Here is a 23,876-nt window from a genome sequence, read left to right on the forward strand (position 1 = left end):
GGGATTCACCAGGATGGGCAAGATGGAGGTAGGTATTACAGACAGAGGTAGAAGCATGGCCAAAGCTGTAAGGGCACAAATCAGCACAGCCTTCAGAGCACTAGGGACACGGCAACTGGGGTGTTGGGTTCAAGGCCAGGCAGGTGTGACTGGTGAGGCTGAGGAGGCAGAAACTCAGTCATGGAAGGCCTCATTCATAGGCCAAAGTCCAAGGAGCCTCAATTTGACCCTGTAGACAAAGGAGTTCATTGGACGATCTAAGACAGAGAGTAGGACTGTGTGGTTTTTAAGACAATGTGACATTTCTTTCTCTGCCCTCATCCTTACAGGATTTTTAGGACCCTTATGGAACCAAGTTCCTAGTGTCACTCCAAAATAATGTAACTGGCTGGATGCAGTGGCTCACGCCTATAATCCCAGCACTTTGGGAGGACAAAGCAGGAGGATTGCCTGAGGCCAGGAGTTCGAGATAAGCCTGGGCAACATAGCAAGACTCCATCTCTACAGATTTTTTGTTTTAATTAGCTGGACATGGTGTTATGTGCCTGTAGAGTCCCAGCTACTCAGGATGCTGAAGCAGGAGGATCCCTTCAACCCAAGAGTTCAAGGCTGCAGTGATCTGTGATCACACCATTGCAGTCCAACCTGGGTGACAGAGCAAGATCCTGTCTCTAAAAAAAGAAAAAAAAGAAAAAAAAAGAATGTAACTGGAGATTCATTCACTTTGCTTTTGCCCAGCCATTTTGATAATCAATATTAGGGGTTTGGGAGGTAGGGAGTGGGGAATGGAGGACCAGACTAGAATGAAAGGCAGCGCTATGGTAAAAGGAATTATTTTAGAATGGTGGGATTACAGGGGAGATTCCTTCTCTTATTTTCTATTTTACTAATTTTATGAAACATAATTCTGTTTCATTATGTGTATATACATATGTTTAAATTAAATGTATTTAAATATGAATCTTGAAAGGGATTGATTATTCCAAAGGAAATGAAGTAATAACAATTTCAGGGAAACTTTTTTGGATGGAGGAGCATCTGCTCATCCCCTCTCCAGTCCTATTCTGTAAATGGCCTTGGAAGGCTGTTCCTACCTCTGACATGTCTTAGAACCACGTTGAAGGGCTAGGGGCATAAACAAGGAGAAAAACAGTGAAGGAGAAAGGCAGAGAAGATTATTAGAAAAGCTTAAGATAATGATGTGTTTTATGTAATTCAAACTTTTATCTTAGTGCTTCCCAATCATTTGAGGTTTCCTCAGCCATTAACTAGGTTTTAAAATTTTCAAATCTGGGGGTTTTGTTTTGAGTTTTAAACCCACAAGGACTCTCTGTCCCCTGTGTTCTTTTTCCTCTTCTGAATCCAGCTGTCATCATTAGTATATATCAGTTTCCTGCTGGAATGGAAAGAAAATTATAGTGTCCAGATGTAGTTGAGGGAACAAGAAAGAAAAAGCCGAACTGCCACAAGGACTCAGAGGGCTGGGTTTCAGGCTGGCTGGGCAGTGACATGGAGACGAGAGCTTTAATTCTTATATTAAACCCGTCTTAAATTATTTGCTCTCAGGTTGGAAATTTTCCATTGAAATTTCTGTTTACAGAAATACTATCTAAGACTTGACTAAATATTTACCCCTTTGAGAGATGGACTTTCTGTTTCTCTTATGCCCACACCCCTTAAAATTGTGTCTGTCACAACTACTGATTTGAACATTTTCTTTTACCAAGTATTTAAACAAATACCTACCTGCACTTTCAAACTTTCATTTTAAGCTCTCTTGTTGGGTTTTATGAGCGGGTTTTTCCTTTCCTAGTCTCCATTTTATAAATTTTATGCAACTTGGTTCTTTTATAATTACGTGTATGTATAATATATTGAAACATGACTCATGAAGAGGATTAATTAATCGTAAAGAAATGACATAGCAATCATAGATAGAAATATTTTAGGCTGATAAGGATTTGTCCATCCATACCCTTCATATAAATGATCTCAGAAGGCTGTTTTCCTACCCCTGAAATATGGATAGGATGCCCATTATACTCTCATTTTTAGGAAACATTGTTTTCAATCTCATCCTCCTTGTTTGTAGGTGGTTATAATAATAGTGACCAACATTTATTGAGCATCTATCTCTATGCCAAGCACTGCCAAGCATTTTATGTGCATTAATGAAGAAAGTACTAATGTTCCTTCATGAGACCACAGAAACTGAGGCATAGCGAGAAGTGCCTAACATCCCATGTGTGCTAAGGTGGCAGATCCTGAGCTCTCCACCTGCCCTCACTGTGGCCCCACGGCACAACCAGGGCCAGAGTCAGGAAACATCAGTCACTCGCTTAGGGAAGGGAGTCCGAGAACCCTCTTCGTGGACTCAACTTCCCAGGCTTCTGTCCCTGCTGCAGAATGCCCAGGCCTCAGAGAAGGGATCCCCTTTTCAGGAGCTTCCACGTCACAGGCTTTTATGGGGCCTTTCTTGCTTGTGTTTCTGTTTCCCATCCTGAGGGTGTGTGGAATAATACGAGAGCCTACCCAGGACTGGAGCGTGTTATTAGAAAGAGCACGCTTGACTGCTCCCGGGCAGCCACCTGCCCTTTTTCCCTTGGAAAGTGGACCTATGGCCACTGCACAAAACACTTCCTAATACCAGGCTGCTGGTGACTACATTTTGTGGTTTCTTTGTTAGTTGATATTTATAATTCAGATCTCATCACTCTGCCAAGTGCAATAAACATTTTGTTTTAACTGGAATATAACTTTTATTATTGTCATTATTTTTCTTTTAAATGTCTTAAAAGTGACCAGCTTGTGCAAGTGGAGTCAGAAACCCTAAATAGTCTAAATGCCAAGTCAGTGCGCTCTGTAGATCAGTGTACGATTAGAAGACAGGCTCTCATTTATTACTGCTTGTATTTATATAATGGAAGTTAGGTAACATAAACCCCTCTGCAGGCCAGCTTAGATGTTGATGATGCTTAAATGGTAAAATCTGTGAGAAATGTTCAACAATGCCCTGTATTTGTACTGCCTAAAACATGAATAATACATATGTGACATGAATAAATAGGTCAGTGATTTTTATGACATATTAATTTCCTTTACCTAAGTTCCTGGGAAATATAGCTGAACAGTTACAGAGAATGAAAACAAACACTGCATCTTACAAACATCTGCTTTGATTATTTAGTCTAATTAGGTTAAATTTAACTATTTCCATTTTAACAAATTGAAAACAATTCTTATCTGTTCCTCGGTCATGCACTTTATCAGTGTTGGATGCAGATGTGTTTAATACGACACAGTTGGTGCTGTTTTCTCAGCTCTGGGTGGGAAATAAAAAGGAATTGAGAACATATTTTTAGAGTCTTCTGGGGACTTTGTATTTCTGGGCCTATAGCTATGAAATTTTAAGGAGGAGAAAAAAAAAAAAAAAACAGGCTTTGTTGTCAATAAATTAGTTGGTTTTCTCCAAAACACTGGAACTGTCATCTGAACTGCTGCTTGTGCCAAAATTATCTTTCCCAGGGAACAGTGAGCTTCTAAAATAACAGATGATTCCTAGCTGTCTTTCAGAAGTCAGAATAATATAGGGTATGTTATTAGATTGCTAGGTTAACGTGGTGTTTACTCTGTTAATTCCAAACCTTGTGCTGAGTACAGAGGCCCACAATTCTTTAGAAATTTAGTTTAGAGATCATAGCAATTTAAGTGACTTACCCAAGGTTACACAGCTGGTTAGTGAAAAGGTTGAGCTTTCCTGACTCCTTATTCACCGTCCATTTCTGTGACCAAAGTTAAAGGCCTCATATAATGTGAGAGTTGTGTCTGTGGCAGAACCGTGTCATGAAACCTTCTACCCACATTTTCATCCCAGGAGTGAAATACTGTTCTAGTCAACAACTAGGGTCTCAGAACATCTGTGATTTCTTTTTTTTTTTGCAGCTTTGTCACCCAGGCTGGAGTGCAGTGGCACAGTCGTGGCTCGCTGCAGCCTCAACCTCATGGGCCCAAGTGATCCTCCTGCCTCAGCCTCCTGAGTAGCTGGGACCACAGGCGCATGCCACTATGCCAACCTAGTGGTTTTTCTGTTTTTGTTTTTAATTTTTTATTCTGTAGAGAGAGGTCTCCCTTTGTTGCCTAGGCTGGTCTCAAACTTCTGGGCTTAAGCAGCCCTCCTGCCTCGGCCTCCCAAAGTGCTGGGATTACAGGCATGAGCCACCATGACCGGCCACATCTGTGGTTTCAGTGTTCTCTGTTCCTGCCTTTCCCAGCTCCAGCTGCTCATCACAGATAATCTGAAAGTAGTTGCCCATGTCAGTTAAATGTTTATGCAAGTAGTTTTTGAAAGCCTATTTAAGATATTTCATGTAAATGGAATCATACCTTTGTGGCCTTTCATGTGTGGATTCTTTCACTTAACATGTTTTGAAGGTTCATCCATGTTGGTCATTTTGTTCTTTTTATGGCTGAATAATATTCCAGTATATAGATATCACATTTTGTTTATCCATTCATCAGTTTGATGGACATTTGGGTTGTTTTCACTTTTGGGTTGTTATGAATAATGCTGCTATGAGCATTCATGGGCAAGTTTTTGCTGGGACCTGTGTTTTCAATTCTCTTGGGTATTTACCTAGAAGTGGAATGTCTGGGCCATATGCCAACTCTAAGTTTAACTTTTTGAAGAATTGCTAAATTGTTTCCAAAGAGTCTGCAACCATCTTACATTTTTACCACCAGTGTATGAAATTTCCAGTTTCTCAATATCCTTACCAACTCTTACTGTCCATCTGTTTTATTAATAGCCATCCTAGTGCTGGGATCTAATTATGCTTTTGATTTGCATTTCCCTAATGACTAATGAGTTTGAGCATCTTTTCTAGTGCTAGTTGGTCATTTATATATCTTCAAAGAAAGGTCTCTTCAGATCCTTTGAGCATTTTTAAGTGAGTTGTCTCTTTTTTTTTTTGAGACGGAGTTTCGCTCTTGTTGCCCAAGCTGGAGTGCAATGGCACGATCTCGGTTCACTGCAACCTCCGCCTCCCGGTTTCAAGCGATTCTCCTGCCTCAGCCTCCCAAGTAGCTGGGATTACAGGCATGTGCCACCACACCTGGCTAATTTTGTATTTTTAGTAGAGACAGGATTTCACCATGTTAACCAGGCTGGTCTCGAACTCGCTACCTCAGGTGATCTGCCTGCCTCAGCCTCCCAAAGTGCTGGGATTACAGGCGTGAGCCACCGCGCCCAGCCGAGTTATTTCTCTTTTTATTCTCAAGTTGTAAGGGTTCTTTTTATGTCCAAGATATTAATCCCTTATAAGACACACAGTTTGCAAATATTTTCTCCCTTTCTGTGGATTTTTACTGTCTTCATAATATCCTTGGATGGACAAAAGTTTTTAGTTTTGAAGTCCATTGTATCTGTTTTTTCTTTTATTGCTTGTGCATTTGATTTCATGTCTAAAATAATTGCCTAATCTAAAGTCACAAAGATTTGCACCCATGTTTTCCTCTGGAAGTTTTACAGTTTTAGTTCATAAGTTTATGATCCATGTTGAGTTAATTTCTATATCTGGTATGAGGTACAGATTCAGCCTCATTCCTTTGGCATATGTGACTATCCATTTGTCCTAGCACTGTATTTCAAAAAGACTATCCTTTCCCCATTGAATTGTCATGGCACCCTTGTCAAAAAGTCAGTTGACCATAAATTAGAGGTTTGTTTCTCGATTCTTAATTGTATTCCATTGATCTATGTATCATCCTTATGCCAGGAGCACACTGTCTTGATTATCATTACTTCATAGTAACTTGAAATCAGGATGTGTGAGTCCTCTTTCTTCATTTTTCAACATTGCTTTGCCTATTCTGGGTTCCTTGCATTTTCATATGAATTTTAGGATCAGCTTGTTTGGGGGGGAAGAAAAGGGAGGGAGGGAGGGAGGAAAGAAAAAGCCAGCTGGAATCTTGATAGGGATTGCATTAAATCTGTAGATTAATTTGAAGAGCACTGCCATCATAACAATATGATGTCTTTAAATCCACAAACACTGGATGTCTTTCCATTTATTTAGGTCTCTTTAATTTATTTCAGTGGGTGTTTTATAGTTTTCAGTGCACATATACTTCATGTACATCTTTCATTAAATAATTTGTTCCTATTCTTTTTGATGCTGTTATAAATAGAATTATTTTCTTAATTTCATTTTTGGATTGTTCATTGCTACTGTATAGAGCTACAATTGATATTTGTATATTGATCTTTTATCCTGCAACATTACTGAACTAACTTATTAGCTCTAATAGGTTCTATTGTGGACTCCTTTTTTCTTGACTAATTGCTCTGGCTACAACCTCCAATACAGTGTTGAATAGAAGTGGCAAGAGCAGACATCTTGTCTCATTCCTGATCCTAGGGGATCTTAAAGCATTCACTCTTTTACCATTAAGTATGATGTTAGCTGTGGGTTTTTTATGGATGCCTTTTGTCAGGTTGGAGAAGTTTTTTTCTATTTCTAGTTTGTTGAGTGCTTTTACCACAAAAGAATGTTGAATTTTGGCAAATGACCTTGCTGTGCCTGTTGAGATGATATTGTAATTTTATCCTTCATTCTGTCAATATGGTGTGAGTTGTGACATTTTATTGCTGAGTAGTATTCCATTGTGTGTATGGCTTGTTTATACTAATTTACTAGTTGATGGGTCATTAGGGTCGTTTCCACTTTTTGGAGATCGTGAATAATGCTGCTCTGAACATTCACATAGAAGTGTTCGGTCATATGTTTTCATTTCTCTTGGGTAAAAACCTAGGAAAGGGGTTGCTGGATCATATGATAAGGATTGTTTAATGTTACAAGAAACTACCAAAATGTTTACCACTTTGCATTCCCACCTTGCATTCATGAGAAGCATGGCTGATAATGTTGAGCATCTTTTCATGTGTCATGTTTGACTATGTATGTCTTTTTTGGTAAAGTGCCTATTCACATCTTTTATACATTGCTTTTTAAATTCGAGTTGTTTGTCTTACTGGGTTGTAAGAGTTTTTTCTAAATACAAGCCCTTTATACAGGTAAATGTTTTGCACATAGTTTTTACCTGGCTGTGGCTTGCCTTTTCATTTTCTTAACATTGTCTTTTGAAGAGCAGACATTTTTAATTTTGATAAGGTCAAATTTATCCCTTTTTTTGTGTGTTTTAGACTTTTTATGCCCTAGTGAAGAAATCCTTGCCTATTCCAAGGTCACAAAGATGCTCCCTCAAAACTTCTTCTAAAGTTTTGTAGTTTTGCATTTAACATTTAGATCTGTAGTCTATCTCATGTTAATTTTCATGTGTATCATGAGATATGGTTGGCATTCTTTTTTTTTTTTTTGTTATGGGTATCCAATGTTTCAGCACCATTTTTTGTTTGTTTCTTTCTTCGTTTCTAGAGACAGGGTCTTGCACTGTCTCCCATGCTGGAGTGCAATTGTGCGATCATGGCTCAATGCAGCCTGAAACTCCTGGGCTTAGGAAATCCTCCAACCCCAGCCTCCTGAGTAACTGGGACTACAGGCACATGCCACCATGCCCTAATTCTTAAATTTCTTGTAAAGACAAGGTCTTACTATGTTGCCCAGGTTGGTTTTGAATTCCAGGGCTTAAGCACTCCTCCTATCGTGGCCTCCCAAAGTGTTGGGATTACAGACGTGAGCCACCGTGCCCAGCCCCCAACACCATTATTGCTTTAAATATTTATTCCATCTCTTGCCCTTTTTCCTTTCTTTCTGTGATTCCATTCAAATGTAAATTAAGTCACTTGAAGTTGTCCCATACGTCACTGATGCTCATTCTTTTTTTTTAATCTGTTTTACTTTTGATAGCTTCAACTTTTGTGACTCTAAATTCACAAACTTTTTCTTTTGCAGCGTATAACCTACTACTGTTCTCTTTTAAAAAAAATGATACAGGGTCTCACTGTGTTGCCCAGGTGGCCTTGAACTCCTAGGCTTAAGCAATCCTCCTCCCTTGGCCTCCCAAAGTGCTGGAATTACAGATGTGAGCCACTATGCCCAGCTTCTGCTATTATTTTCATCTTGTGAATTTTTTTTAATTTTAGATATTGTATTGTTCATCTCTAGAAGTTTCATTTGTGTCCTTTTTATATCTTCTATATCTCCCTTTATCATGTTCAGTCTTCCTCTAGATTCTTGACCATATGTAGCAGGTGTACGTAACTGTTTTCATGTTCTAGTTTCTAATTTCATTATTGCTGTCATTTTAGGATATTTTTAAATTTTTTTTCTCCTGGTTATGGGTTATATTTTTCCACTTCTTTGCGTGCTTATAATTTTTTATTAGATGCCAGACAATGTTAATTTTATGTTGTCAGGTATTGGATTTTGTTTTATTCTTTAAAGTGTTGGACTTTGTTTTAGCACACAGTTGAGTTACTTAGGATTGGTTGGATTCTTCCAAGACTTCCTTTTAAGCTTAGTTCTGGTGGGTTCAATCCAAAGAGGAGCCTTTAGTTTAGGGCAAATGTAGCTCCTCTAACAGGATCCTTCTGAGGTTCTACATGATGTCCCATGTGTTACAAGGTCTCTACTCTGGGTGAGAGAACACATAACTATTGTGAGCCTACATGAGTTCCAGGAATTGTCCAGCTCACTGCTTTCTTGCAGTTCTGCAGTTCTTTTTCTAGCCTTTTAGAGTTTCACCCCATGCATGTGCAAATCAGTATTCAGCTGAAAGATTCACAGGGTCCCTTGGTCTACAGATCTCCAGAGCTCTCTCACTATACAGATTTGTTCTCTCCGGTATTGTGCCCCACAAATTCCAGCTGCCTGAGTCTTCCCAAACTCTGATATCTCATCCTTTCAACTGAGCCAAGACCTCTGGGCTCTGGGTTCCTCCTCTCTGTACTGGGGCTTAGAAGTTGCCTCTTGGCAGTAAGCTCAGGCAATTGTAATGCTTCCCTTATTGTCTTCTTGTTGAGTCTTGCATTGCTCATATCCAATGATTAAAAACAATAATTTCATACATTTTGTTCAGTTTTCTAATTGTTTATGGTGGAAGGACAGTTCCTGCAATGGTTAATCTTTCATAGACAGAAGCAAAAATCACTTCCATCACCTTGTCTTGAGGCCTCTTGGTTCTTCAACTGTAAAGTGGGCATAATACCCTCAGAGGATTGGGATAAATGTCATAAAAATTGTGAATAGTCACATTACAAGAAAAAGCCAACATTGGGAGAACAGCGGCTATCAAGAGATAAAACTGATAGCAAGAACAAAGAAATGAATGGCCATCACATCCAGGGTGGAAGCAGCTGGATCCTGACTCCCAGGCTCATTTCCATTGATTACCTGGCAGAATTAACCTAACTCCTCTCTCCATGTTGGGGCTGGACTTCACATTAAAATAGGAGCACTCCTAGTACAACCAGATTTTGTTGGATTTTGCTAGCAGCTGTATACTGCACCTTGCAACATCACTGATGATTTGGTGCCAGGAACCTCTTCAGTCTTAGACTCTACAGACCCTCAACCCCAGGGGCATTCCCAGAACTAAATTGTAGCACTAGCAAGGGACTGAGATGGGTGATCCTAGCCTCTCTTACTACAGGTGAGGCAACAGAGGTAAGCCCATTATGTAAAGGAATCTTCCCAGTTAGCATTTGACTCCCAAGTTGGTTTTGCAGTATCCCATGGACTAAGTGTGGAAGAGAAGCCCCACGTCCTTTGTGAGTTAGAGTTTAAATTAAACAGGGTCATGGTGGACAAATTTCTGATCCCAATCCTGTTCTTCGGACCACTTCGCCAAAAGAACCAGAAGTAGGCCGAGCGCAGTACCTCACACCTGTAGTACCAACACTTTGGGAGGCCAAGGCAGGTAAATTGCTTGAGCCCAGGAGTTCAAGACTAGCCTGAGCAACATGGCAAAACCCCATCTCTACAGAAAATACAAAAAATTAGCCAGGCATGGGGGCTCGTGCCTGTAGTCACAGCTCCCTGGGACTGAGGCTGAGTTGGGAGAATCACCTCCCAGACTCATTTCCATTGCTTCCTGAGCCCGGGAAGGCTGCAGTGAGCTGCGATCATACCACTGCACTCCGGCGTGGTAACAAGAGTAAGACCCTGTCTCAAAAAAAGAAAGACAGAGAGAGAGAGAGAGAGAGAAGGGAGGGAGGGAGGGAGGGAGGAAGGGAGGGAGGGATGGACAGGAAAGGAAAGGAAAGGGGAAAGGAGAAAGAAAAGGGGAAAGGAAACCAGAAGTAGTGTATGCTTAGAAATAACTATGTTTGTGTCTTTGGGTTGTCATGTGTTTATCCACAGTAGTTCTGGACTTCCTCCCTGTGTTGGGCAAAGGCTGAGATGGGATGGTGGGTGGAGGCAATAGTAAAAGCTGTGGGTCCCACCCAGGGCCTGGTGAGCTCATCTTTAGCCTACCCAGATCCTTTGAGCTCTTCTGGCTCTGCTGTCTCCCAAGCCAGAGGGGCTGTGTTTTGATTTTATGGGCTGCCAGGATAGTCTTTAGAGTATCCTCGGAAGCACATCCTCCTTCCTCAGCAGCCGATCGGGAATCCTACACTTGAAAAATACATGCCTTTGAGAGTATGCTGGGACAAGGAAAAGTAGGAATGTTTTCCAAGGGGTGTGTGTGATGGGGGCCACACCTATGTAAGCAGAGATGATGGGGTTCAGAGAACCAGAAACAAACCAAGGCAAGAAATAAACAACCAGTACTAGTTCAGGGTGAGACAAAGTTAGTTTCCAAATCCCTCCACCAGGTCATTCAACATGTTTGTAACCGGAGGGGCCCCTGGGGTCAGGATTACAGTTTACTGGGAGGGTCAAGGATTAAATAGAAGAGTGGAATTTCCCTTTGATAAGGAGAAGCCAAGATTTATTAAGTCAGTTTATTTTGTTGTTGTTGTTGTTGTTCCTATGGTTTCCTTTTCTCTACAAATATAATTTTTTTAACTGAGAAATTGCATAGCAGGACATTGACGTTAAGAGTGTACAAATTATCATCTGTGATTATTTTTAGAACCAGTTTATCCACCATTTCAGATAAAAACTTTTGTTGGATCTGATTACAGAGCTCTGACCAATGCTACAATTCTTTAAAATAGAAAAAGCAGGCTGTCTCCCTATGCATTGAAAGTGAAGTCTAGGCCAGGCACAGTGGCTCATGCCTGTAATCCCAGCACTTTGGGAGGCCGAGGCGGGTGGATCACCTGAGGTCAGGAGTTCAAGACCAGCCTGGCCAACATGGCAAAACCCTGTCTCTACTAAAAATACAAAAATTACCCAGGCTTGATGGCTGGTGCCTGTAATCCCAGCTACTCGGGAGGCTGAGGCAGCAGAATCACTTGAACCCGAAAGGCGGAGGTTGCAGTAAGCCAAGATTGCACCACTGCACTCCAGCCTGGGCAACAGAGTGAGACTCCATCACAAAAAAAAAAAAAAAAAAAAAAAATGAAGTCTGCTCTGTATTTTTTCGTCTCCTACTTTTTTTAAGGAGGTTGGAGATACTGGGAGAGAAAGGGGAGAATAGAGAAAACTTTAGAACAGTTATGTCTGCAAAGGAGAAATTCACTTATTTGTTCATTCATTCCTTTGAGGCAGAGGGAACAACATGTGCAAGTTCAGACAGAATGAGGAACCTTCTGAGACTCAGATGACCTTCCACGGTGGCACGACCAGTATCACTGCCATTTGCACTTATAAGTGACATTTTGTAGTAGTGAAACCATTTTTTTGTTGTTGTTGGGTTGGTCTTTTCAGTCCTGAGGAGGATCCTTCTGCCTTCATGGATACTGACTGCTGCTTCTAAATAGAACAAGTTGTGTGTGATTACCGGGGTTTTGCCTCCCCCATAGTCATCTTTGCTGGGACCGAGAAAATGTTGTCACTCTGGGCCTTGCATTTTTTCTTTCTTGCCCTTTTTATTTTGGCACAAGACAATCAGGCTGTCTTGATGAGTGACGTAAGAGTGAAGGCCAGGAACTGTATAATATGCAGGAGCTCTCTGAGCACTAGATGAAGGGGTTGACTTATGATGAAGGGCCATGGTGTACAAAAACAAATACCATTAAACACTAGAATTACACACATTCAGCATGGCAAGATGTTTACAGTGTGGAAAGCATGGATGATGTCAGATGGTCTGAGGTGGAGGCCTTGAAAGTGCGGTCCCTGCCCCAGCAGCATCAGCATTACCTGGGAATTTGTTAGGAAATATAACTTTTGGGGAGCCCTGCTCAGACTTACTGAAATTAGAAACTTGGGGTGAGCAGCTAAAGTTTGAGAACCGCCGGTCTGAGGTAACAGTACAGCAACCCTACATGGGACATTGACCACTGATTGTAATGCCAGGGGAAACTGCCCTCTCTAATTATTATTCCTCCCCCCACCCCCCCGGCCCCACCTAAAGTTAAATTCACCTAAATTAAATGCTGTTATGATGTAACTTCACTGTATCCATAATTATGTGGTAATGATATTACCATTTTTTTTCCAGAATGCCCTTGTTAAAGCTATTTAGATTAACGTGCATCTTTTAAAAATTATATTGATTTTTTTTTAAATTTAACAAACCTATATGAGTAGCTCAGAAGAGCAAAGGTGAATGGCCCACAGGCCTTCCCTTTTGGGTTATGTTTCTCCTCTAGAGAGGAGACAGACTGCCCTAAATAATAGAACAGGACATGCTAAGTATGATGCCATCCCTGCTCAAGGTCTGTGCTACTGTTAAATCCTCTTTCAGCAGCCTGTCAAAATTAGCACTCTCCCTTGGTTAGTTAGGGAGTGGCAGTTTTGATATCTAAAGTTAACTTTCACAATGACTGTTCAGGTTGCAGACATTACACTGGAATCTCCAACCTACCAAAGAACCAAAAACTGCTAAGATAACACATCTGATATTACCAAAGGAATTGTGTGAATGGGCCACCATACTCCTTTATGCAAAACACTCCTCAGTGCCATGAAGGACTCTGCAAAGTTCCTTCAGTTTCTTCCTGAGAACAGAGGTTCCTAATAGTTATGCCATCCAAACAGACTAGCCTCAAGAAGCTTTTATCAACTTCTCCAAAGCTGTAATTCACTAGTGCTGCTCCCTGGTGATTTCACCAGCCCATGGCACAAGGAAGCTATAGCAAAATGATACTATAGCAAATTTGTCTTTTTTTTTTTTTTTTTTTTTAGTTTCTTAGTTTTTAGTTTTTAGAGATAGGGTCTCACTATGTTGCCCAGGCTGAAGTGCAATGGCTATTCACAGGTGTGCTTATAGCACACTGTAGCTTCAAACTCCTGGGCTCAAGCAATCCTCCTGCCTCAGCCTCCCAGCTAGCTGGAACTACAGGTGCACGCCACGATACCTGGCTACATCTTTTTCTTAAAAACAAATTTCTTTAAATTATCTTTTATGATGACACTATGATTTTTTCCCTTTTGGGGCATAAGAGACTTTCTTTCATGAAGTGATAATAGATAGTAGGTTTTTAACATCCTTTGCAAAATAAAAAGCTGGCAACTTATACCAGTCTGCCACATTGTGACATTTCATTAGAAATTACTTCTCCAGGAAACCAGGACATAGCACAGTAGGAGGTATTGTCCTTCCATGTGAATCCAGCCATTCAGCCATTCCCTTGAAGGCCAGAAATATACTTGCTCCAAAGAGTGAAAAAAAAAAAAAAAGTTAATTCCAAAAATGAAATCAAATTGGATGCAAGAATCAGTCACACATACTTGAGTGGCTGAGATGACTGCACTGGTGGGAAAGTACAAAGACTTTCCAAACAAGGAGGGCTGAAAAAAGCTCCAGCCAGGAAGAGTTAGAAAAAAATCACTCTAACTTAGGAAAAGTACGATGGGGCCATTAAAGCAGGGACTTGATTCTTTCACTCAAACATTTGGGCTTTCCAACAAAGAAGAAACCCAAATCAATCAAAGTTGAGGTTCCGAGTAGAAAAGGTAAGGTTTCAGATGGGTGTGGTGGCACGCACCTATAGTCCCAGGTACTCAGGAGGCAGATGTGGGAGGATCCCTTGGGCCTAGGAGTTCAAGATCAGCTTGTGATAAACCATCTCTTTTCCTTTGTGAAAAAAAAGGCAAAGAAGGTTTAAAAATTACAGTCTGCTAAAGAAGAAGGCTGCTAAACTTCAGACTGGATCAAACTTCAGTTATTTGTGTCCTGCAAACGAAGGACACTCATAGAAATGAAAATAAGTACCACGTGTTCATCTAGACTCTTTATGGCAGGACACAAACGTTGTTGCACCAGGGAAGAATCCCGATTGTGAAAACCCTTTGACGAACTCTACCTGCAGTGGGAAACAGACTGTACCACTAAAACAGTAGCCGTCAATCCCTGCTGTACCTAGGTCACTTTAAAACTAGACTGCCAGGTTTCACCCCAGAGATGTGGTCAAGTGTCCCCTGACATGAGTATTTTTCTAAAGCTCTCAGATTAATGTAATGTGCTTTCTGGGCTGAGAACCACTGTGCAAGAGAAAAGCAGCATTTCTTTGTTAGCTGCTGCAGTAGCTTATGCTGAAGTATTGGACATTCCTGCCTCCAACCTTCTGTTCCACCTAGAGACCCTCTCACTCTGGGTACTGAGATGGAATAGGGGAATATGGTTCCTGTGGTCCCCACCCAGTTGGAGCTCCATGAGAGCAAAGCCAGGTCTAATTCACTTCTGCATCTAGACCTAGAACAGAACCTGCACACAACGAGCCAGTGTTTACATTGCTGAAGGTCTGGCTAGCTGGCTGGCCTGCCTGCCAGGAACATTCATAGTGCGTATTCGTTCTTTTGAATTCTTGGTTATTTTCTCTCCTTTGGTGTTTTTATTTGAAAGAGAAATTGGGGCATGGTGAATTTTCTAGTTAGTCACTACTGTGAAGTCCTGCGCTGGAATCATACGTGCTCTGCGTGAAACTCCAGTGCCCTACCCACCCATAAACCCTGCCAACCCGCGTGAAAGTTGGCCCTGAGGAGTGTGGTTCTCAGCTGGGGTGCAGAGCAGAATTACCTGCCAGTTCTTAAGATTACAGCTGTCTGCGCCCAACTTGAAACCAACTGAATCAGAATCTACAAGAGTGGGATTCAGGCATGTGTGGTTTTAATATCATTAGTCATTACCTTTACTTGAGGGCAGTGGTTTTTAAAATACCTGGATCAGCAGCAGCAGCTTCACCTGTGAGCTTGTTGAAAATGCAAATCATCAGCCCCATCCCAGAACCTGCAGAATCAGAAACTCTGGGGTGAGGTCGAGGCAGCAGTCCGTGGTTTCACAAGCCCTTCGGGGCATCTCCTTGAGTCAGAGTTGCTGCACAAACAGAATATTGTTTCCAAGCAGCAGTTTGGAGAAAGTGCCTAAATGAATGTCACTTGATAATTTCCTCCCTTTTGGCTCTAGGTCTAACCTCTCTTGCTGCTCCTCTGTTGACACATTAATTCAGCAAACTTATTTAAAGGTCTCTCTGTGTCTGTTCTCTCCTAACTCTCCCTGACACGTTTGCCCTTTCCTCTCCTCTCCCAGCAAGGTACCTGTGCAGCCTCAGGGCCCACCTTAAATTGTGTTGCCTCTTGAAAGCCCTTTTTCCATTTCTTCCAGTAGAATATCAGTGCCATCGCATTCATTTTGGTCTTTCATATGGCTTTAGTGTGTATTCTCTTTACCTACCTTTTCCTTAGTGACCTTGAGCAAGTAACTTAACCTCTCTGTTTCCTCATCTGTAAAATGGGAATAATAATAATAATAGAGCCTACCTCATTAAAGAGTTAAATCTTGTCTAGGTGCTCAGAATAATATCAACAAGTGTCAATTCTAAAAGTAATTTTTGACCTGGCACGGTGGCTCACGCCTGTAATCCCAACACTTTGGGAGGCTGAGGCAGGAGAATTGCTTGAACCTGGGAGGCGGAGGTTGCAGTGAGCCGAGATGGTGCCACTGCACTCAGCCTGGGTGACAGAGACTCTGTCTCAAAAAAATAAATAAAAGTAATTTTTATTCGTAGCATTAAATCATGGGTATGTAATATTTTATAATTACAGAATAGTACATGACATGTAAATACTCAACAAATGTCAGCTTTTTTTTTTTTTTGCCTTGAGACAGAGTTTTGCTCTTCTTGTACAGGCTGTAGTGCAGTGGCACAATCTCGGGTCACTGCTACCTCCGCGTCACAGGTTCAAGCAGTTCTCCTGCTTCAGCCTCCAGAGTAGCTGGGATTACAGGCATGCACCACCACACCTGGCTAATTTTTGTATTTTTAGTAGAGACAGGGTTTCGCCATGTTGGTCAGGCTGGTCTCAAGCTCCTGACCTTGGGTGATCTGCCCACCTTGGCCTCCCAAAGTGCTGGGATTACAGGCATGAGCCACTGTGCCCAGCCCAAATTTCAGCTTTTATTAGTAACAATTTTAGGACACTAAACATTTTGTGATTTTTATAGGTTTTTGTTGTTGTTGTTGTTTTTGAGACAGAGTCTCTTCTGTTGCTCAGGCTGGAGTGCAGCAGCCCTATCGTGGCTCACTGCAAACTCCGCCTCTTGGGTTCAAGCGATTCTCCTCCCTCAGCCTCCTGAGTAGCTGGGATTACAGGTGCCCATCATCACGCCCAGCTAATTTTTGTATTTTTTTTAGTAGAGACGGGGTTTCACCATGTTGGCCAGGTTGGTCTCAAACTCCTGACCTCAGGTGATCTGCCTGCCTCGGCCTCCCAAAGTGCTGGGATTACAGGCGTGAGCCACTGCGCCCGGCTAGATTTTTATAGTTATTATTGTGTACTTGTTCTTTGTCCTCCCATTGGTCTTAAAGCTCTTTGAAGCAGATCTTTTTCTTTCTCAGCTCTGCATCTCTGTATCTCCCAAAGTACCTAATGCAGTTAAGCATCCTTTATCCAAAATGCTTGGGACCAAACATGTTTCAGATTTCAGGTTTGGGTTTTTTTTTTTAATATTTGCATATATAATGAGACATCTTGGGGATGGAACCCAAGTCTAAACACAGAATTCATTGATGTTTCATACATACCTTATACACATAACCGGAAGGTGATTTTATTTTTCCCTTGGGGACACTGAATAAACTGCATCTGTGTGTTGACTGCATTAGGTCAGGTGTGGAATTTTCCACTTATGGCACCATTTCAACACGTAAAAAGTTTCCGATCTTAGAGCATTTTGGATTTCAGATTTTCAGATTAGAGATGCTCAACCTGTATATGCTTAGGAAATACTTAAAGAGTTAATACTCAAGTCACAGGCAGTGTAGGTCAAGAAGTCCCAAAGGAATGTCTACCTTCATTACACTCATCAGCATGCTTGCTCCCCATCTCCTCCTCCTTTGGGGTAGTGCCTTCATTCCCTGGCTTCCTGGTGATATCATCCCTTCTTAAGGCCCCAGACCAGACAAATGGGTCTGGGTGTCCAACTCTCAAGTCCAGCAGACTATACTTACACTCAGCCTGGACTATATCCAGAACAGCCCAGATAGTTCTTCCTGTTGTTAATTACAATTTTAAGAGCAAATTTCTGAGCCATATTTCTGACTGTGCCAAACAAATGAAATTCCTTTTGAGTGTAATGCTGTCCTCTAGCAGCAGTGGGTAGGAAGGATAGGGAAATGGTACCTGGAGATGATAGTACTGTGCTCTTATTATTATTAGATTGTTATGAGATTCGGTTTTTAGACATTGAAACAGAGATGACACAGAGGTTGAAGATCCCAGCTGCCCAGGGTTTCCCCCACTGCTTTATAAAGATACTGCCTGGCTGGGCTCAGTGGCTCACACCTGTAATCCCAGCACTTTGGGAGGCCGAGGCGGGCAGATCACCTGAGGTCAGGAGTTTGAGACCAGCCTGGGCAACATGGTGAAACCCTGTCTCTACTAAAAATACAAAAATTAGCTGGGTGTGGTGGCGTGTGCCTGTATTTCCAGCTACTCTGGAGGCTGAGACAGGAGAATTACTTGAACCGGGGAGGCGAAGGTTGCAGTGAGCCAAGATTGTGCCACTGCACTCCAGCCTGGGTGACAGAGGGAGATTCTGTCTCCAAAAAAATAAAAAAATGAAAAGATGCCTCCTGGTGAGCTGGGAATTCTGCAGTGTCTGAGTTAAGAGTAGCGGTATGGCCGGGCACGGTGGCTCACGCTGTAATCCCAGCACTTTGGGAGGCTGAGGCGAGCAGATCACAAGGTCAGGAGTTCGAAACCAGCCTGTCCAGCATGGCAAAACCCTGTCTCTACTGAAAATACAAAAATTAGCCAGGCGTGGTGGCATGCTCCTGTAATCCCAGCTACTCAGGAGGCTGAGGCAGGAGAATCACTTGAACCCTGGAGGTGGAGGTTGCAGTGAGCCGAGATCGCACCACTGCACTCCTGCCTGGGCAACAGAGCGAGACTCCATCTGAAAAAAAAAAAAAACAGTAGAGGTTTGTCTGCAGCCCCAGATGGTGGCCTCCCTGGGGTCCCATCATGTTGGAGCCCAAGTCCAGTCCCAACCCTGTGACAGACTTTGAAACAATTTGATGTGTTACATAAATACTCTGTATTTTTAAATCTCGAATTATTGCAACTCTATGCAAATTTTCAATTTCAAATAAATTTTTCTGTTACCTGAATGTTTTACATATGCATTATGTTTGTGTTAGTTTTCTAGAAGTCAGCAGAGTTCTCTGAGTTATAATGAGATGATAAATATAAATGGTGTTTTATTAGCTATAAATGCGTGTCACTTAAATGCTGTCTGGTAAGCCAATCCAGGATAAACTTGTTAACATCTTGGGTACAATTGTCAGGATTTATCAGAGAATGCTATGAATATAATATCTAAATTTTGGCAAGGCATTTGGTGAAGTCTGTCGTAAGTTCTTGTAGATAAAACTTCAGGGACAGAATGATACGATTAAGAGGATTCATAACTGGGGGATGACTCAAACCGAAGAGGGCTAGTTAATGAATTGGTGAGAGCCTGGAAGAGCGTTTGAGGCAAGGGCCAGCAGGGAGCCTGCTCACCAAAGGCCTCCACCCTCCAGCTTGCCCACATTTTTAGTAATTATTTGGTTTTGGGCATTTAGGCATTCCTGTGAAATTGAAGTTTGCCAACTACTTTGTATGCGTTTTTGAGATAGGGTCTCGCTTTGTCGCCCAGGCTGGAATGCAGTGTCAGCATCACAGCTCACTGCATCCTCAACCTCCTGGGCTCAAGTGATCCCCCACCCAGCTGACTTTTTATTTTTTGTAGAAATAGATTTTCACAGTGTTGTCCAGGCTGGTCTCAAACTCCTGGGCTCAAGCAGTCCTCCCACCTTGGGCTCCCAAAATGTTGGGATTACAGGCATGAGCCACCACGCCCAGCTGGTTTACCCAATTTCTATTAGATGATGAACATGTGTGAAGAACTGGGTGCTGGGAGGTACCCGAGACTCCTACCCTAGTCTGCACCCTCATTCCCTAGTCCTGCCAGTTTTATCCCTTCAGTGTTTTTTTTCTTTCTTTTTTGCCTTTTTAAATGATCACCTTGGCTTCAGACCTTCAGCGTTTCTTAAACCCACCTTCTCCTGATTCCTTCTGAACTTAAGGCCCTCGTGATTTATTTCTCTCCTGGACTACGGTGCAGTAGTGTTGTAACTGGTCTCCCTGCCTCTAATATTGCCTCCTCAACGATAAGAGCACTTCAGTGAAAATGGGCCCCTGACCTTATTGCTTAAAATAACCCCCCAGTGGCATTCCCTTGCATACAGAACTAGCTGCTTCACATTGTCTAGGAGGCTTTCTGTACTCTAGCCACATTTCTTCCCTAGCCTCATCTCCTGCCCTTTCCCACCTCAAATTTTATGCTCCAGTGTTATGGGATGGCCTGTAGTTCCCCACATGGTCCGTTCTGTTTCATGCCTTCGTTGAGCCTTCGCTCAGCTGGTTCCCCTGCCTTTGGTGGTGCTAACACATTGTCACCTGTCTTCCTCTTTGAGGCCTAGGTTATCATTTGTACCACTATATTGGAATTATGTGTTCATGCATTTCTCTTTCTCAAACTAGACTGACTATAAACTCCTTAAGGGCAGTGATCTTATTTAGCTCCTAGCACATAGTAAGCAGGCAATAAGTTTTTGGTTTTTTTATTTTTTTAATCAGAACTGAGAATATGAAAAGATCTCGGCAAATGAAAGGTAGACCATAAAACTTAACAGGAGGATAAAATTTAACAGGGATATACTTGGGCTTAAAATAAACAAACAAAGAAAACACATCTCGGCTTAAGTACTGAGTACAAAGTGGGAGAAAGATGACTCACCACCATCAGTAGACCATGTCAAAAAAGAAGGGCTGTGGTTTCAGTTGACTTTGTGCTCCATATGAGTCAACAGTGTGATGCAACTCCAATTCAGAACAGAGAAAGTAATAGTCCTGCGGGTCAAACCATGCAGGAGATTTGTGATCCAGCCTATTGGCCATCCTTTAAGAGAGGGTGAGGCATGTCCACAGGAAAGCAGCTAGAATAATGAGAGACAGTGACCCCATCATTTGAGGAAGGAAGTAGGAATGTTTCATCTGGAGAAGACAGAGGGGACACAAGAATTGTAATCAAATGTCTAAAGAGCTGTCATTGGGAGCCTCAAAATGTAGCATTAGGCCAGTGAGTAGAAACACAAAAAGAACTTTTTGACAATTAGATCTACTAACAATGGAATAAGCTGTCTCATGAGCTCCAGGGTACTGTAGGGTTCAACCAAGAGCTTCTGGGAAAGGGTGTTACAGAGGGGAGCTTCGCCCCTGAAGGAAGTTTATACTAGATGTCCTCTTCTCATGGTCAGCTTTGAGGCTCGGTGATAAGAGGTCACTGAGTTCATATTTACTGAATGTTGAGGAGGGGTGCCAGGAACGCATTTTCTAATAGTAATGCCTTTGTGCCCCTGTTGGAAAAATTATACATTACCTAAATGGAAATTGTTGTGGACTAGAAGTCTGAACCTTAGAGGGCCACTCACTTATGACAGTGTTTGAAATCTGCTTATGGGAGACATCTGATGGCCTCACGCAGTGGATTCAGTCTTCATTCTTTCATGTCCTTTTGTGGAAATTTAAAGTGATTATCTCTTTCCCTTTTGCTTTTTTTGCTTCTTAGTTCTGGAGAGTCTTGGCTTCTGGGAGGAAGTCAGAGGGATTATCTCAGGATCAGAGCTGATAACGGGATTCCCTTGGGCCTTCAAGGTGCCAGGCCTGCCCCAGTACCTCCAGAGCCTCACCAGACTAGCCATTGCTGCAGTGTGGGCCGCGGCAGCCAAGAGTGGAGAGCGGGAGAGGAATGTCCCCATCTCTTTCTCTCAGCTGTTAGAGTCTGCCTTCCCTGAAGTGCGCTCACTAACACTGGAAGCCCTCTTGGAAAAGTTCTTAGCAGCAGCCTCTGGACTTGGAGAGAAGGGCCTGCCACCCTTGCTGTGCAACATGGGAGAGAAGTTCTTATTGTTGGCCATGAAGGAAAATCACCCAGAATGCTTCTGCAAGGTAAAGTCTCCAGCGTACTGACTGGCCCTTTACACTCCCCACATTCTTTTGTGAGCCACTGGAATGGTAGGATCATGAAGGCAAGATTGGGTTTAGGCTCTCCAGGGGCAATAGGAAGTAGATTCGGCAGCCAGTGGATAAGGACTCTCTTTTTATGGTGGTTGGCATGGCGTCATACCTGGTAGGGCACCAAGAAAAGCTTTTGATGATAGGGGTATTGATGGCAGAGATTAACCAAAGACAGAGCAAACCACTTTGGGATGTTTAGGAAACAGATCATTAAAAATTCACTGTAGAGTGTGTCAGAGGTAGTCTTTGCTGACATGGCTATTTCAGGGCAGATGGCCACCTGGGAAGCATAATCAAAAGGAAAGGGCACTGGCCCAAAATCAGGGTATCTGGCTCCCATCCCAAGTCACTAGAGGCCCTCTGGTTAGTCATTGCATCACCCTGCCTCAGTCTCCCAAAGGTATTATGGGGGAAATAAGAAGTCAGTGGGAGCCTTTTGAAAGGTAGACCTCTTGTTGATACAATTGATTATCATGTAACATCTAGAGACATCTCCCTGAGTATTTATTTCTCTTTTTTGTGTGCGGATTTGGCTTACACAGATACTGAAAATTCTCCACTGCATGGACCCTGGTGAGTGGCTTCCCCAGACGGAGCACTGTGTCCATCTGACCCCAAAGGAGTTCTTGATCTGGACGATGGATATTGCTTCCAATGAAAGGTTTGCCCCCAATACCTCCTGTGCAACCTTGGTAAGATGTATGGTCCCATCAGTCATTATGTAATGAACTTGCACACAATCCTGCCCTCAGGTCTCAGGTCCTGTATTTCATTCTAAACCTCAGCCTAAGAGTTCTAAACTCAAGCAATAGAATGATGTCAGTGATTTGCATTAATAACCAAAAGGTAATTGCTTCCGGAGGCATTTTTGTAACCAGGAGGTAGAGATTTTCAGTATTCACCTCTGCATGGATTACAGACTATCTGCAAAAACCGGTGTATGAAATATGTCTGATTGTAATTTTGTGTTGTTTTTTTGTTTGTTTATTTTTCTAGATCTGAAATTCAGAGTGTAGCTCTGAGACTTGCTTCCAAAGTCATTTCCCACCACATGCAGACATGTGTGGAGGTAAGGCTGGTTCTGATCTTGTTCCGGGACCTAGGATTTTTTGTTCTCATTTACTCAGAAGATGTCAGTAAAAGTGAACAGTCTTAGCAGGCAGAACCCCTATGATATGTGTATGTAACATCTACAGAAATATTGTTCGTGCTGGTTTTTCAATTCGAGTATAACTTCAAAAGACTTCTTTGGACACCACCTTTCTTTTCTCTTGTTTTAGGCTTTTTTTTTTTTTTTTTTTTTTTGAGATGGGGTTTTGCTCTTGTTGCCCAGGCTGGAGTGCAGTGGCACGATCTCGGCTCACTGCTACCTTTGCCTCCCGGGTTCAAGCGATTCTTCTCCAGCCTCAGCCTCCTGAGTAGCTGGGATTACAGGCGTGTGCCAGAACGCCCGGCTAATTTTTTGTATTTTTAGTAGAGGCGGGGTTTCACCATGTTGTCCAGGCTGGTCTCGAACTCCTGACCTCAGGTGATCCACCCGCCTCGGCCTCCCAAAGTGCTGAGATTACAGATGTGGGCCACTGCGCCCAGCCTGTTTTAGGCATTTTTTAAATTAGAGTTCATAGGGGTAACAGAACCTTCCCCCCAAAACACATATGCCCAAACCCCTTGTTTTTTCCCCATTTCTCTAGCTGGACTCTTTATTTAAAGAGGAATAAGCATGTCAATTCCAAAAGTATTTAGGATTGCAACCTAGTGAACTAAGTATGCAAATACATCGCTAAGGCTTCAATATTCCCCCAGAACATGGCCCAGCTGGCTCTGGATGGAGGCCCAGATGCGCCCCACCTGTTTTACATGTCCTTTGGTAGTGAAGTAGAACTGAAGTAAGAGAAACAGCTTCCTGGGAAGATGTCTTAAGACAAATACATGCTACTTAGGTGCATACAAGAAAGATAGCACCCTCACAGAATCACAAGTAGAAGGCAGCCAATACCACAGGAAAATTACCTGAAGATCCAGATTCCACACAGCCACACTGATGGTGGTGGCATAACATTGTGGACCCTGAGACCTTACAATAAACCTAGCACTGCTGTGTAGGTACTGAAGATACAGAGATGAACAGAGACTAGAGCTATAGTCTAATGAGAGAAAGTTAGATAATTACATTAAATGCTCTAGTAACAAGGTGTGCCAGGGCCGTGGGAACCCAGAGGAGGGAGTGAGAGTTCAGAGGCTGAAGAAGACTTCATAGAGGAGATCATGAAGTTCAGAGAGCATGAGGCTGGGCAGAGATAA

The 23,876-nt window shown here is 42.4% G+C and overlaps 1 protein-coding gene across 7 annotated transcripts in view; it reads left to right on the plus strand.

The window, feature by feature from the left end:
- Positions 1–23,876, plus strand: part of THADA (THADA armadillo repeat containing) — a 362,434-nt gene that overhangs the window by 279,028 nt on the left and 59,530 nt on the right. For all 7 annotated transcript variants that reach the window (XM_001141804.8, XM_024354330.3, XM_024354328.3 and 4 more), the window contains 3 exons: positions 21,127–21,506; positions 22,118–22,236; positions 22,572–22,644. In XM_001141804.8, the coding sequence (XP_001141804.3) occupies positions 21,127–21,506; positions 22,118–22,236; positions 22,572–22,644 (572 nt within the window). The remainder of the gene's footprint in view (positions 1–21,126; positions 21,507–22,117; positions 22,237–22,571; positions 22,645–23,876) is intronic.

This window comes from Pan troglodytes, chromosome 12 (assembly GCF_028858775.2).
Source record: "Pan troglodytes isolate AG18354 chromosome 12, NHGRI_mPanTro3-v2.0_pri, whole genome shotgun sequence".
Taxonomy (NCBI): domain Eukaryota; kingdom Metazoa; phylum Chordata; class Mammalia; order Primates; family Hominidae; genus Pan; species Pan troglodytes.